The 14,477-nt window shown below is 55.0% G+C and overlaps 7 protein-coding genes across 7 annotated transcripts; 3 read left to right on the top strand and 4 right to left on the bottom strand.

Annotated features, from left to right (window-relative positions):
- Window positions 1-79: 79 nt before the first annotated feature.
- P168DRAFT_287530 (RNA-processing protein PTA1) lies at window positions 80-3,362 on the bottom strand. Its single transcript, XM_024836595.1, has 8 exons — window positions 2,662-3,362; window positions 2,344-2,509; window positions 2,147-2,277; window positions 1,878-2,081; window positions 1,478-1,823; window positions 607-1,427; window positions 488-558; window positions 80-435 (listed from the first exon to the last, which is right to left on the bottom strand). The coding sequence occupies exons 1-8, from the start codon at window positions 2,997-2,999 to the stop codon at window positions 260-262; spliced, it is 2,253 nt and encodes a 750-aa protein (XP_024695615.1). The 5' UTR covers window positions 3,000-3,362; the 3' UTR covers window positions 80-259.
- A 260-nt stretch (window positions 3,363-3,622) lies between these two features.
- On the top strand, window positions 3,623-4,085 carry P168DRAFT_315550 (uncharacterized protein; the record flags this gene model as incomplete). Its single annotated transcript, XM_024839916.1, has 3 exons — window positions 3,623-3,636; window positions 3,732-3,856; window positions 4,000-4,085. 3 exons carry the CDS (start codon window positions 3,623-3,625, stop codon window positions 4,083-4,085), a joined length of 225 nt encoding a protein of 74 aa, XP_024695614.1.
- Window positions 4,086-4,560: 475 nt separating this feature from the next.
- P168DRAFT_287529 (dolichyl-diphosphooligosaccharide--protein glycosyltransferase subunit STT3) lies at window positions 4,561-7,438 on the bottom strand. The gene is made up of 5 exons (XM_024836594.1): window positions 7,191-7,438; window positions 7,094-7,117; window positions 6,900-6,980; window positions 5,108-6,830; window positions 4,561-5,036 (listed from the first exon to the last, which is right to left on the bottom strand). Exons 1-5 carry the CDS (start codon window positions 7,318-7,320, stop codon window positions 4,766-4,768), a joined length of 2,229 nt encoding a protein of 742 aa, XP_024695613.1. The 5' UTR covers window positions 7,321-7,438; the 3' UTR covers window positions 4,561-4,765.
- Window positions 7,439-7,804: 366 nt separating this feature from the next.
- Window positions 7,805-8,837, top strand: P168DRAFT_86256 (CSN8/PSMD8/EIF3K family protein). The gene is made up of 3 exons (XM_024842183.1): window positions 7,805-8,090; window positions 8,164-8,345; window positions 8,412-8,837. The coding sequence occupies exons 1-3, from the start codon at window positions 7,894-7,896 to the stop codon at window positions 8,687-8,689; spliced, it is 657 nt and encodes a 218-aa protein (XP_024695612.1). The 5' UTR covers window positions 7,805-7,893; the 3' UTR covers window positions 8,690-8,837.
- On the bottom strand, window positions 8,777-9,864 carry P168DRAFT_324478 (ATP synthase subunit e). Its single transcript, XM_024840841.1, has 3 exons — window positions 9,709-9,864; window positions 9,416-9,605; window positions 8,777-9,289 (listed from the first exon to the last, which is right to left on the bottom strand). The coding sequence occupies exons 1-3, from the start codon at window positions 9,730-9,732 to the stop codon at window positions 9,219-9,221; spliced, it is 285 nt and encodes a 94-aa protein (XP_024695611.1). The 5' UTR covers window positions 9,733-9,864; the 3' UTR covers window positions 8,777-9,218.
- Window positions 9,865-9,953: 89 nt separating this feature from the next.
- Window positions 9,954-12,409, top strand: P168DRAFT_263948 (putative dynein intermediate chain). Its single transcript, XM_024834830.1, has 3 exons — window positions 9,954-10,183; window positions 10,252-11,064; window positions 11,124-12,409. The coding sequence occupies exons 1-3, from the start codon at window positions 10,049-10,051 to the stop codon at window positions 12,246-12,248; spliced, it is 2,073 nt and encodes a 690-aa protein (XP_024695610.1). The 5' UTR covers window positions 9,954-10,048; the 3' UTR covers window positions 12,249-12,409.
- Window positions 12,410-12,692: 283 nt separating this feature from the next.
- On the bottom strand, window positions 12,693-14,427 carry P168DRAFT_263946 (putative MFS transporter; the record flags this gene model as incomplete). The annotated part of the gene is made up of 4 exons (XM_024834829.1): window positions 12,693-12,786; window positions 12,847-12,946; window positions 13,034-13,392; window positions 13,453-14,427. 4 exons carry the CDS (start codon window positions 14,425-14,427, stop codon window positions 12,763-12,765), a joined length of 1,458 nt encoding a protein of 485 aa, XP_024695609.1. The 3' UTR covers window positions 12,693-12,762.
- Between the last annotated feature and the right edge of the window lie 50 nt (window positions 14,428-14,477).

Below are 14,477 nucleotides of genomic sequence, written 5' to 3'. Positions count from 1 at the left end.
ATCTATAGTTAGAGACCATTTGATCGTGATAGAGCAATTTATGGAGCAATTTATAGAACCATTATAGAATCATGTATATGCCACGTATGCAGAATATATGCTCTTGCATAACATGCATGCTATATTAATTCAATGCAGATCCCACCCTGCAAAATGGATATGCGTAAATCGACTGCTTTATAAAGTACAGGTATCATCGGTGCAATAACAACAACTGCAGACTGACATCTGCTTATCTCTCCCCCCTCTTGAATAACAACTATGACGCCGAAACAGAAGATTCCCCAGCGGCCGTATTTACCCCCGACTCGGGCTCCGACTTCGCAGGCCGCGAGGCCAAAGGTTGGGATTGGGATGGTGATTGATTCGGAGGGTCTGCTTTTTGGGGCCGCCACCGCGCGAGAACCTTCCCTGCGACGGGTCGAGATTCCTCGTCTGGATTGGTTAGCTGGGTGGGATGGAGTATGACAACGGTGGGGCCACTTACATGTGCGATAGACGTCTTCTACTGCGTTGAGACAGATTTCTCGGGCCGGTGGTCGGTACATGATTAGATACCTGCGCTTGATTAGTAAACCACAATGCCAAAGAGAAAGACAGACGTACAAGAATGACTGAACACAAAGATTGACTCGCTCCGGGTCCTTGGCTAGACTAGCCACCCGTTGCGTGATGGGAATCGTGATCTCCGGAATCTCGCTGAGGAACCGGATGAAGATCTTGGTATCTCTCGAATCCAGATACGGCAGGAATCCGTCGAGCAGCCGAAGCGCCCACTGGTCGTAGTGCAGAGGGACCGTCGTCTCTTCGTCGTCCTCGCTTCGCTGGGACGCTGTGAACTTCATCTGGATCCGGTCGTTGTACCACTCCTCGTTCAGCCACATGATCCCGACGTTGACCCGGGCTCGGAAGTCCTCTAAAATGTACCGGTAGAGGGTTTCGCGGATGGAGTCCGAGATCGCCGGGGCTTTTCGCGAGCCATCCGTCCCGGCTTTCTTGTCTGCTGTCTCGAGGCCTGCCGGGGCTCGCGTTGCAAGCCGCGTCAGCAACGTCACCCACGCATCCCGGTCGAATGTGCTCCCTGCTAGTCGGGAAAAGCCTAGGTGTTGTTGGTTTTTGCCCTTGGCGGGTGTCGGCGCTGCGTCCGTTGTCCCTAACATGCCGAACACTCGGGCAACCGCACCCCGGCCCGTCTCCGCGGCCTCCTCTTCGCTCAGCGGGGGAGGCTGAGGCAGAACAAACGGTCCTAATGATACCAAGTCCGGCTCCAGATCGGCAACATCGGCCGACACGGCGTCGCCCTGTCCTGGTTCTGGCACAGGAAGATCCATCGGCTCGTACTCGGGCTCATAGTCGTCGTCCTCTTCTTCCGCAGCGGGTGAGGGTACTTGCGGTTTCGGAAGGGACCTATAGCGCATTCGGATGGCCTATACGGGTGTCAGAAGAAAGTCATGGTCGTAGGGCGCTATTCACTTACATCGACAGCCTGGTTTAATGCGGACTGGTCAACACGAGTGAGGACGGGGACCAGGATCTTGACCAGAAGGTCGGCAGGAAGCTGTTTTACGTCAAAAGACGACAGCCCCGCGTCCTCGGTCAGCGTGTAGAGCTGCTGGAAGCTGATGGGTCCCGCCGGAAGAGGAGGGACCTTGATCAACGGCGTCTCGGCTTCAAGCCTTAACCGTTTGGCATTGTCCAGTCCATCCGTTGGCTCCGACGGTAAACCACGCTTCCGATTCGAGTCGTCGACTGGCTCTAGGCGCGATTGCATCAATCGCTCGACATAGTGCTGCATCTTTGCGGTGAGGGGATGGTTGGGGTTCCTATGCCCTGATATCAGCGTCCATCCAAGCCCATTCTACACCGCGATATCCTACCTCTTCAAGATATTGATCATCAGGGCCTTCGCTGTCCGTTCCATAGACTTGACTCCAACACGTATCGTGGGCGTTATCGGAGAGCGCACTTGTTTCGCGGGGAAGAAACTGATCACCGCGTTGATGATCTTGTTTCCGACGGACTGTCGGTTTCGGACGAGAACGGCCAAGCAGTTCAAGGTGGCATTGACGAGGAGAGGATCACTGCAGATGTCGCTACCGGTCAGTCCAGATCCAATTCGCCCGGGACGGGGAAAGCCATCACTTACCAGTCCTCTTCTTGGAACACGGACAAGAGCCGGTCCAGCAGGCCCGAGGCCTCGGCCTCGAGGTTCGGGAGCGAAAGTATGGGGTGGTTTCGGGGTACAATGGCCAGGGAGGTTTCGTTTTGGTCGGGGCGCTAGAAGACAGGTTAATCCGCCGTCTCTCGTTCTCTCGGACGGGTCAAGCCCGTAGAAGGACATACTCGGGGGTCCGCTATCGAGCCGTGGGTCTGCACCTGCACCACGCGCTGTACGAATTTGATGCAGCACAATTTGACCGCAAATGGAAAGTCATCCCATCTCCGCAGGATATCTTGCTTAATGGCCGTCATATGCTCCCAGACGCTTGAATCATTTGGGCGATTGATGCTAAAAGATTACCAGGAAGAGTTAGTCGCATGTCGCCTCTCAAAAGCCTGCCACGCGCGGGATCCAAAACCCTAGCCAGGACCTACGAGACCTCGTTCTCTAACACCCCGCGCGCGGGTTCAAACCAAACAAAGCAAGCATCGGTTACCTACATGCGTCTAAAAACCAGCGGGTACAAGCTGGCCGCAGCCTCCACGAGATTGCGCAATACCAATTGATCAGTTTCCGGAAGCTCCAGCGTCTCCCGGATCGACTTCAGCGAGTCCGCAGCTAGCTGTTCCTTTTGTGAAGATCCTAGCGCCGGGCTGGCGAAGGTCTCGGCGAGGAAGTCGGAGCCCCATCGTCGCAGGTCCACGTGTGCGCGCGCGCCGATGATCGGGAGGACGCCGTTGATGATCTGGGGGTAGAAGGCGGCATCGCCTAAGACAAGATTACGGGCGGCATTGAGCTGGGAGATTTGTCCGGCGAGTTGGTCGGACGGTTGAGCCATGGCGGCTCCGATGCGGGTGCGGGAGCCGGCCACGGAGAGGGAAAATCTAGGTTCTTAGACCGATCGACGGTTTCGAACGAACTAAGTGAAGAGAGAGTCAAAGTCTACGTCGAACAGCTGGAAAAAATGAGGCGGATTCCGTCAGACGAGAAATGACGCGACAATTGGTGGAGGTTGAGCTAGGCGCCACGGTATAGAACGAGTCACGCGAGAGTCGAGACAGATGGGAGGTAGGAGAGGAGGGTCGGAGGGAGGATATCAACAGTTGTTACCGAGAAGGGAAGTCGGATATCCAAGGAATAGATCAAAGAAGATGAGATGACGTCCGACCATTCGACAGGGATGGGATTGGATCAGGATGAGAGAAACAACCGTTGACGCTGATTGTTCGGAGCCTGGAGAGCCTGGCAACATTTAATGCCCGGTCCCTTGTTGCCCCGTTCCGGTACACCACCGTACGATACGGTGACAATACCGGGAATACCGCACACCATGCCAAGACTCCGCGGATCTGGGCTGATCTTCCACTTCTTCTTCTCTCTGCCCACTTCATCCACATCAGTCCATTCATCTTACACCCCTCCACCCACATTCTGTTCGCGCATACCAAACTCCCAGTCATAATGGCCACGGGACTGTACGTTCAACTTCACCCCCCTCGTCAACGACACCCGATTCACTCTCTGCAAGCGGCTATGGATTTAGACTGACCCTGTCCTGAACCGCCAATAGCTTCAACTCCACCTACTACGGTAAAGACTACCGCGCCGGTGCGGCCTTGCTGCGCGCCCGTCGGCCCTACCTCTTCAAGAATGCCGCTACCGGTGCGGCTCTGGTAGCCTTCACCATCAGCGTCTGTACGTGCATCGTCCGATCTTCCCCGAGCCTAGATCTCCGCACACCCCGCGCCCAAGTTGAGAAGAGAAGAAAGCAGAAAAACAACCGAGAAGGAATGAAGAAAGAGAGAAAGAATAAAGACTGACACTTACCTTCTCTTTAGATGCATACACCATCCGCGCCGTCGGCCAGGAAGAATTCTCCGACGTCAAGGTCCCCGACGCCCCTGCGCAGCCGAAGCAGCAATAAATTCCCCTCCCTCATCCTAGCCGATTCGATCTCCGGTCTGACGGATATGTCGTCAACGGGGACACATTGATTGCAGTACTCGTCCATATGTGACGGGGGGCGGTCCTTCGATTGCGAATCTGGATATAATTTCGTCGTTGATGTGCTTACCTTCGTCTCTGGGAAGTCGGCGCAGACGGATTGGACCGTGGCGTGCCTACCCCCCGACTTTCTTCATCTCTCTTCCGCTACTACGACTCTACTGCGACCAGTGCGGGACAGAAACAAAAGACGGACGAAACCGGACTAACTGGATGAACAAAAATCCCTGACGAATCCTTCCTCTACTACGTTTGTACTTGTATATTTAGTTATAGTTATCTCGGAGTCATAAGATACCACCCTGCCAATTTTATACGCCTTACTCAATGGGATATCATTATTAAGGTACACATGGTCATTCAAAGTTGACTATCATTGTATCGCTGAAATGAGGTGTAAGACATCCATTGAATCAGCTAGCTCTACATATCAACCTAACTAACACATTTTGAAAATACAAACGGAACCGAAGAATTCATGGACTTGTTACAAAAACACTAAACAAAGCAAACCAAAGACACGCTATCAGGGAACTGGGATGAACAAATCATCCCCAGAGGCAGAACAGAACAGAAATGCCAGACTCTGCTTTCCCCTCCTTATTCGGTTCGCAGAACCCGAGGTCCCTTGCGCTTGGTCGCTCGCTTGCGCTTCTGGCCGCGGTCAAAGGACACGGCGTTGTTGTGGGATCGTCCCAGGTTGTCCAGGTCCTTGACCTTGTAGATTCGGATGATCCAGTTCTCGCTCGTGTAGGCTTCTTCCAGTGTGGAGAGCTGGGGTCCCTCGGCGGGGAGTCGGGAGCCGCGAACGCGGTCCATGGCTTGGCCCGGTTGGAAGAGGCTGTGGAAGTTGTGGTAGGACATTTTGTACCTGTTGGAAGAATGTCAGCAGGTTGTATTGGGGTGGGAAGAACAACAAGGGAAGAAAGGGAAGAGGCGTACATTAAGCTGTTACGCATGGCGGGCGCGGCTTCGTCGTCGACCCGATACTCGCCCCGCGCCGTGAAGAAATCCCGTTCCTTGATCTCGTCCGGCCAGATGCCTTCCGCAATCCGGACCATCCACAAGAACTTGTTGATGTCGTCGCCGGAGTAGCCCAGCAGTCCGCCGAACACCACCAGCACGTAGTCCACGTCGTGCTGGCGGAGGATGGGATAGCTGACCTCCTCGGGCGAGCTCATCGCCTTGCCGACTGTGGCGATGTGGGTGTTGTTCCACGTGTTGTTGTCGACCAGCGTCGGGCGGTCCGCCATGCCACCGATCTGGTAGCCGTAGTCCCACCAGGACATGATCTTCGCGTTCTCAGGCGTGTTCTGGCGAAGCCAGTAGTACGCCTCGCGGTAGTCATCGATGATGAACTGGCTTCCATCCGGCAAGCGGCTCGCCAGCACGACGGAGGGGGACGAGTATGCGTTCGAGGTGACCCAAGTGCAGTGTGCGACGAAGAGAAGGAGGTAGATCGCGACTGATACCGTGACGATGGCCTTCGACACATACGAGGTAATGCCAACGACCGGGCCTCGGGTCGAACGCAGCCCGTCCGAAGAGCTCTCCACGCTGGACTTCGCACGGGGGAGGGGCCCGGGCGTGGTGAGGACGTAGGTATCGATGATGGTCGAGAGAGCCACAGCCGCGGCGACACAGACGATCGGAGTCAGGGTCAGCATGAGGCGAACCATGACACCGGCGAAGTAGCTTGCGAGGACGGAGTAGATGATGACGAACACGTGCTCGTCATGGAGTTCACGGAAGCACATGTAGACACCGGCAGGGAAGAGCCAGATCAGGAAGTTCAGATCGAAGAAAAAGGCGGGCCAGGCAGTCGGTTGGTGTTCGGATACGGACGCAATGATCGGGATATGGATCTTGGCGTAGCCTGTATCCCACAGGGAGTAGAAACGACCGCTCCACGGGGCGATGACGCCTGAGGCCGATAGGAGGACCAGGCCAAGGAAGGCGACGGCAGCAACGAGGATGATCATGGTCGTCAAAAGGCGCTGGAATTGCTTGCCGGGGATGAAGCCCCGGACAAAGTCGGCGAACGCAACGAGTTGAATCAAACCAAAGATACCCAAGGCAGACATGTGGTCACTGTTCCGGATCGGCAGAAATCCGACGAAAGGGATCTGCATGCTAGCCAATGTTCCCAGAGCATACCAGGTCGTGTAGCTGATATACAGGCGAGAGCTGTATCGCCCCATGCAGAGAAGGACGAAGACGTGCAGGGGAATCAGGTTGGTGATGAAGACGTAACCGCCCCAGGCCGACACCATGTAACCGTAGAACAGCGCGGTGAGGGCGCCCCACATGATCGAGCCATTCTTGACAGCCTTGATCCACAGGTAGAAGGTAAAGACCAGCAGGAAAATGGCAATCGCCTCGTTGTCGTAGCTACCGGCGACGGACCGGGAGATGTAACCGGGGGTGATGCCCATGAACGCGGCAGCAAGAAGACCGGCGGAGGGCGAAACGGTCATCTCGCAGGTCAACAGATACATGGCGAATGCGGTCAGGCCCGAGAAAGCGGGCGCCAAAAGCACGCAGATGTTGCGAATGTCGACCGGAATCGTCAGGAACCGCAGGATGTGGTAGATCACGCCGCTGGTCACCATCAGACCGGGGTACAGCGTACCACCCGTCACTCGTCCCAGCGGGTGCCATGTCCCTAGATGCAGCAATCTCTCGTTAGAATCGAGTGTCCAAATGCCATATTGTCATGACCGGGGCGACCTACGGTCATCGAACCAATCCCAAAAGCTATGGAAGCCATGTTGAACCAAGTACTTTGTTGCGCGAAAGTTGAACCACGGATCGACTATACATTTGCGAGCGAGTCAGTACATGTGTCTCGAGAAAATAATTCCAGAGGTGAAATAGGAATCATGGATCTTGAAGCTGCTAGGTATGGTTCGGTTGATGCCAACATACACTCGTGGATGATACTCTCGAAACCTGGGGAAATGCACGTTAGTATCCAATCCAATTGATTACTCGCAAGTCGACCGTCCGAAGATCCAATACGTACGAATCACACTGAACAGACGGGAGGACACAGCGGCGGCGGCGATAATGGCCAAGATGATAATGCGCAGCATGCCGCGCGTGGTCCTGCCCGAGCTGCCCTTTAGAAGGGCATCAACAGGGGAGTCGGCCATGATGGCCCGGAGAGAAAGGAACGATGGAATCCAATGGAAGATTAAGAGAGAGAGATAATATGAAGCGACATTCGATCGTCCCTGGTGAAGTTATACCGAGAGGCGGGAGGAAGTCAATGGGTGATGGGAAGTTGACCGGTAAGTAGTATGTTTATCATGGGAGCTTCGCAAGGTGGTCACTTCGGGACGGCTTGGCAGGTACATCTCCGTATGTAAGTCCGAGCCGCAGTACTAACTATTCTATCCATCGGGTTATGGCGATCAATTCGCTTGGCAATATTATGGAATTACTGCTGTCATGAATATACACCTTAAAAATATACTCTGACTATTAACAGGTTAGAAATTAATGGTGTCGTGGTGAGATCTGGTAAAGTATGGAACGTGTGTATGTAATGGCCTGGCTGCCTGAGGCTTGCTCCGGAGTCTCCCCGCACTCAATCATCATCATCTTTATTATCTTCACCATCACATCTCTCTACATTGAACATACATCCACACCATCGTCTTCTTTTTCTCAATAATATCTCTCCTGTTTGAGTTCTATCTATCCATCCTCCTAGCCTATACATAATGAATCAAACATCACTCTCCCTCGAGCAAATCTCCACAGCGCTCACAGAGGCCGCCAACCCCAGCGACCTATACGACACATTAGCCAAATATGAGAGTCCAGCATTATTCCTCTCTACAACAAACGACAAAGAATCAGAAATTCTCAGCGTCTTCTACTCAACATTCTTCTTCTCCCACCTGTTGACCGATCAAACGTGAGTTTCTTTGGAGTAGACGATCGCGGTCATGACTAGATGGGTATACTAACATCGGACCGTCTATCAACAGATACGAAGCGCGCGCGATGACCCAACGGATGCCGCAAGACCTAGCACAGAAAGATCCTTCCTTACAAAACTGTCTGACGCTATTGCGCGTCGTCTGGCAACAAAATCACGAGCAAGTATACCGGATCCTGCGGAATCTGCCGTGGCCGGAATCTCTCAAGTCGGTGGTTCAAAGTTATGATAGTACGCGAACACCCCACCTTGCTCTGTGTCACACTTTGCTGTGGATCTTCCTAACGTGGTTTATAGCATACTTTCAAGAAAAGACGCTGAAGGAGGTCAGCCACGCCTACGAGGCTATCAAACCCGCTGCGGCTGCCGGCTACATGGGGCTGGACCAATCTGCCGCCGAAAAGGGCGATCCAGCTGTGCTGCAAATATTCACCGCCTGCGGGTGGACGTGGGATGAACAGGCAGGCTTGTTGTATCCCAAACCGGCGGAAGAGGCGCCCCAGCAGGACGATGGGAAACTCTATCACGACGTGAGCCAAATATTGGCGATGTTGGGGAAAGGTGGGAGCCGATAAGGGACTTCGGGGTCTAGACAGACACATACTACATATTGATCCTAGGGGATCCGCGGATGGCTGCACGGACTAAGCGACGTCGCACCTCGGGAAATAACCTTTTAATGCCTTGACGATCTAAAGAGCAAGCGATAGAATACAATACGAACGAACAACGCGCGAACTTTTCCGAGAGTGCACACACATCGGGACAAGGGATCCGCATCGCAACAAACGTCAATCTCTTGCTCTGGTCCAACTGTAGTGTACAAGAAGCACAACAGCCCAGGGTATGTACAAGTCTCGGAGAGGATTCTCTATGATAACCAAAAAAAGGGAAGACGGTGGAAAAAAAGAAAGGGGGAAGAAAAAAAGAAAACATCATTCCTTTCGCTCGCAATGACACGAATCTGGAAAATTAGACCAAACAATAGTACATAGTCGGGGTCGACCCCAACCGCGGCTCTGGCACCCGAGAAAAACGGCCATCGAACCGTATATCCGGACTGCCACTCATCCTTGACTCCTTTTCCTGGACTTCTTTTCACATCTAGAGCTCCCCAGCCTTCATCTTCAAGAAAGCCTCCAGGTCGAACCGGCTGTCTTCGGGATCCGTAATGACTGAAGTCAATGATTAGCGGTACATCCTCAATGGTTGGCGGTACATCCGACGGGATGGAAGTCCCAAGGGGGGGGGGGGGGGGGATGGTTCGGATGCACAGGGAACGCGAAATTCGCCAATCATACCTCCGCTGTTCTGTGCCTGGGGGTTCTGGGGTTGCGTCTTCTTCTGCCACTCGGCCTTGGCCTGCTGGATCAGGCGCTCCTGGCGGGCATATTCACGCTGGGTTTCGGCTTGCTTGGCGCTGGAGGAGATGGAGGACTGGTGGTAAACGCCGTAGACGAGACCGGCAACGAGAGCCGAGTAACGGAGGACCTATTGCGCGAGAAACGGGGATCAAGGGTCAGTATCGAGTGGTGGAGCGATATGAGGCCTCTCTATAAAGAGACGGGTGCGGTGGCCCTTGCGGGACACTCACGTTGACGCCTTGTGTGGAAGCCATTTCGATAAGACCCTAACGACCGGAGCGGCGATTCTAGAGCGAGTGGATGAATTCGAGCGAGAGAAAAAAGCCGGGAATCCGAACAACCGATTGATAGGGTATCGAGAAGTCAATGGCAGGGCAACCGGGAGTAGAATGGGATGAGATGAGAAGAAGCTTGGGAGGAACTTTGCCCGTCGCGAGTTTTTCCGGTCCGGCTCGGGGAGAGTGTCTGCTTATGTCATCCACCCGAACAGACGCCATTGACATACTGTATGATAAGGTAAATAATCCCCTGGAGGTAGAACGTCTGCATGGGAGAATCTCCCCATTCACTATGTCATCCTCCATGCAACAACGAAAGGCTGAGATTCTGGCCAAACGCGCCAAACTTGCGGAACTGAAACGTCAGAGGGAGTTGCGCCAACATGAGTTCTCCCAGGGTAAAGTCAGTAGCGGCGACGGCTCAGAGGTACGATGCTCCCCTCCTGGGTAAACAAAAACAGCTTGAACTAATGCCAATTTGTTTCGGGTGTTTAGATCGTCTCTCCTGTTCCCAGTCGCTCCGATAGTAGAGCCGAGCTTGATGACTTGATCTCCCGTCTGGTGGACCGCCCCGGGTCGGCCTCCATGAGCCACGGGGCAGATGGCATCTCACGGAAAGGGAGCCGACCCAATTCCGTACTCAGCGCCAGCCAAATCAGTGGAAATGATCCGGAAATCCTCAGCGCGCCATCGCGACCCATCTCCCAGTCCATTGCTGTTCAGACCGTGGGCGCGGAGACGTATCCGGCACCGACTCCTGGAGCCCCACCGCCGGCGGAACCTCCAGTGGAAGTCGTCACATACAGTAAAGCGGTTCAAACGGATGACCTGAAGCAGGGGCTCGACTCGTCTGTCGACTCGGATGGGGAGGACTCGGAGGACCCGTCGGGCGCGGGCAGACCCCTGAGCAAGAAGGAGCGGGAGCGGGAAGAAGAGATCCGCAAGAAGCTCCGCAGGGAGATCGAGGAGGAAGTACAGGCGAGCCAACGGCAGGCGGAGAATGAAGCCGGGGAGGAGGCGGCCAGGTTGCGTTATCCCCTGCGGGCATTGGACGACGATGAGATGAAGGCCGTCACTTCGTCGGACGATTTCCTGGACTTCGTGGAGCGATCGGCTAAGGTCATTGAGCGTGCGCTGGACGAGGAGTACGACGTGCTGGCAGACTACGAAATGGGGGGCGTGGATGGAGATCTGGAGGAAGACGAGGGTCTGGGCAAGAAGAGACGAAGCATCAGGGAGGTGTGCCAGTTTTACGACGAGAAAGCATCTAAGAAACGGATGATCAGCGATCTTAGCTTCTCCCCCAAGGTTTGTCACTACACGATCACCCCGTGCGTGTTGCGGTATGTCTCTAACAAAACTTGCAGTTCCCCGAGCTAGTTTTGGCGTCGTACACCAAGAATCCCTCGGCTCCCCACGAGCCCGATGGCCTGGTCCAGGTCTGGAACCAACACCTGCACTCGCGCCCCGAATACACCTTCCACTCCACATCGGACATCCTGGCAGCCCGGTTCTCCCCGTTCCATCCCAACCTCATCGTCGGCGGCTCCTACTCGGGCCAGGTCCTCCTATGGGACACCCGCTCGTCGCGCGCCGGAGGCGGTGCTCCCGTACAGAAGACCCCCCTGACCGGCTCGGGGCACACCCACCCGGTGTACAGCATCTCCATCATCGGCACCCAAAACGCGCACAACATCCTGACGGCATCGACCGACGGCGTGGTTTGCGGCTGGACTGTGGACATGCTGTCCCAGCCCCAAGAGTACCTCGAACTGTCGACCCCTCCTCCGTCTAAAACCGAAGACCTCGCCCCCACCACCATGTCCTTCCCGCAGTCCGACCCCACCTTCTTCGTCGTCGGCACCGAAGAAGGCGGCATCTACCCCTGCCACCGATACGACCGCGCGGGCGCCAAAGCCGGCACCGACCACCGCCTCGCCTACCGCGGCCACGCCGCGCCCATCATGTCCACAGCCTTCCACCCCGCCCGCGGGCCCGTCGACCTCGGCGACCTAATGCTGAGCTCCAGTCTCGACTGGACGGTCAAGTTATGGCGCGTTCGCCCGCCCGCCACAACAGCACCAACCTCGGCAGCCGACCCCGCCGCCCAAACCGTCTCCCCCATCCTCGACATCAACCGCGAAGACGTAGTCTACGACGCGCGGTGGTCGCCCCACAGACCGGGAGTCTTCTCGCTCGTCGACGGTGCCGGCAACCTCGAGGTGTGGGACCTCTACACAGACACCGAAGTCCCCGCCGTGAAGGCCACGCCGTCCCAAGGCCGCGGCGGCATCCTCACCCGCAGTCTCAACAAGGTCGCCTGGGAGGAGCGCGAAGGCCGCCGCATCGCTACCGGCGGATTGGACGGGGTGGTGACTGTATTTGAAGTCGGCAAGGGTCTCAGCGGGACGCCTGAGGATGTGCCCTCCGAGGAATGGACGGGGATGAAGCGGCTTGTGGGCAAACTGGAGCAGAAAGACGGAATGAACTGATTGATCTGATCTAATATGAAATATGGTTCAGGAGCCTTTGCAACATGTACATCACGTCCTTTTCTATTCTCCCTCCCTCCCTTGTACCAGCTTTATGCGGTTATGCGGTGCCTACTTAGCTTACTTATACCCCGGGTGCCTCAATCGATCCATCGATGTTGATAGCAGAAATCTTGATATTCAGCGAAGCTTTCCACAGCGTAAATAGAGATAAGACCTAACTAAGAAGGAAATGAGATATCTAGAACAATGGTCGTCCTCGTGGTGGCAACTATAGGTAGTATACATTGTCCAAGTTTAAAAAGCAAATAGAGTAAGACATGTACACTCCAATGTTATTCCGTTAAAGTACTACCTCATTCACATGGTATCAGTAAACCCCTATATTTAATTAATCTTATAAATTTTATATCTGCGTAACTAAAGACAGAGAATCTATCGTTTGCATTTTCGTCGAGTCCATCACATGACTGACTCTGTCTTTCTGTCTGTCTGTCAAAAAAGTCTCTGCTAATTAATAGGTGAATCGAAATCCGGGCTGCATGAGTCAGGTTAGTACGACTGTACATGATGGAATGTTAATCACGGAGAAACCGACTTTATTCTGCAGAACCCGCAGGCCCTGCTTCTGCTGCTGATTGCACCGATAGAAGCACACAGTGAATATCCCCACGATGACGATCATTAGGATGTGGGATCTATCGTTGGAAACGTAGCCGTGATGGTTAGCACGCTGTCTAATCCCCTAGTGATCAAAAATAAAGTAAGGGAGGGAAAAGACTCACCCTACCGCAACCCAAACAGCAGTTTGATACCGCGGCGCCTCAACCGACCGCACGATGTAGCTCCCCGCGACACCGCCGAGGCCATTACAAGCTGAGACGGCAGCCGCGACGGTAGCGCGACTCCATTGGCCGACGATGTTGTTGGCCATGAAGGCGTTGAGGGCCGCCCAGTTGGAGACGTAGGCGCCTGTCGCGAGGAAAGTCCCAATGTAGCGGACTGTGACCTGCGAGGGGAGACCTAGCATGAGGAAGCCGGCGACGAGGCAGAGGGCGTTGAAGGTGATGAGGGGACCTCGCACGTGGTAGGTGTCGCCGATGAAGGAGGTGAGGAGTGCTGGGATGACGGACCAGTAGTAGGGCTGGTAGAGTTAGCTAAGTTTTATGGGGGGTTGGTGTAATTGGAGGGGGAGGTGACATACTGGGGTGGAGAGGAGAATGGACTGGTTGCTGGAGAAGCCCATCCCGGATTGGAGGATGATGGGAAGGAAGTAGTTCAAGGCTGTGGACACTAAGTTGAGAAGAAAGAACATGACGGCGAAGCCGTAGAGTTTGGGGTCGGCGAAGTTGACTAGCACTTTCTGCCAGGAGAAGGGCTCCGGGGCGACGTCGTCGCGATCGGCTTGGATGCGTTGCGTGGCAATGCGGGCTTCGTCCTCGGAGAGGAAGTAAAAGCTGTGTTGCGCGCGCTCCGGAAAGTCGATCATCCACCAGTAGGTCACGACGCCGATTATGCAGGAGATGAGGCCTTGCACGAGGAACATCCAGCGCCAGCCGCGCAGGCCGGCTCGGCCGTCGAGTTGGTTCAGTCCGAAGTTGACGATGTTGCCCGTGGCCAGCACGGTTACTTCGCCGGACTGGAGGAAGGCAAAGCGCAGCTGCTGTTCGCGCCGCGTGTACCAGGTACTGACCAGGTAGGTCAGCCCCGGGTAGATGCCTGACATCGCCATGCCGAGGAGCACGCGCAGGGCGATCATTTGACGCCAGGTGTGGACAAAGGCCATGCACAGCGTGATCAAGCCGAAGCAGAACGTGATGCCGGCGAACCAGATGCGCGGACCGACCAATCGCACGGCGATTGTGGAGGGAAGCTGGAAGACCACGCTGGAGATGGTGAAGATGAAGATGGAAACCGAGTATCGCGTGCCCTGGAGGTCAAGGTCCTGTAGCATGCTGGTGACGGACGCCGACGAGAGGATGCCGGAGTCCAACAGGTTCAGACTGCACAGGATACCTGCTAAGGTACAGAGGCGGATATCGGTCTTCCAGCGAATATGCTTCTCGAGCGACTTCAATTCCTCCGGGCAGACATCATCGGGCGCCGACAGTCCAGGGGGCGTATCTTCTGGCCCATCTGCTTCTTCGACTGTGGTCGGGGACTTGGGCTTGGTGGGCATCTTTCCCACCTGTTCCGTCGCTGAGGAAGACATCCGAACCTCAGAGCTTT

The sequence above is a fragment of the Aspergillus campestris genome (assembly GCF_002847485.1).
Source record: "Aspergillus campestris IBT 28561 chromosome Unknown P168scaffold_2, whole genome shotgun sequence".
Taxonomy (NCBI): domain Eukaryota; kingdom Fungi; phylum Ascomycota; class Eurotiomycetes; order Eurotiales; family Aspergillaceae; genus Aspergillus; species Aspergillus campestris.
Note: the sequence above shows the minus strand (reverse complement) of the source record. Positions and strands in the feature narration are given on the sequence as shown.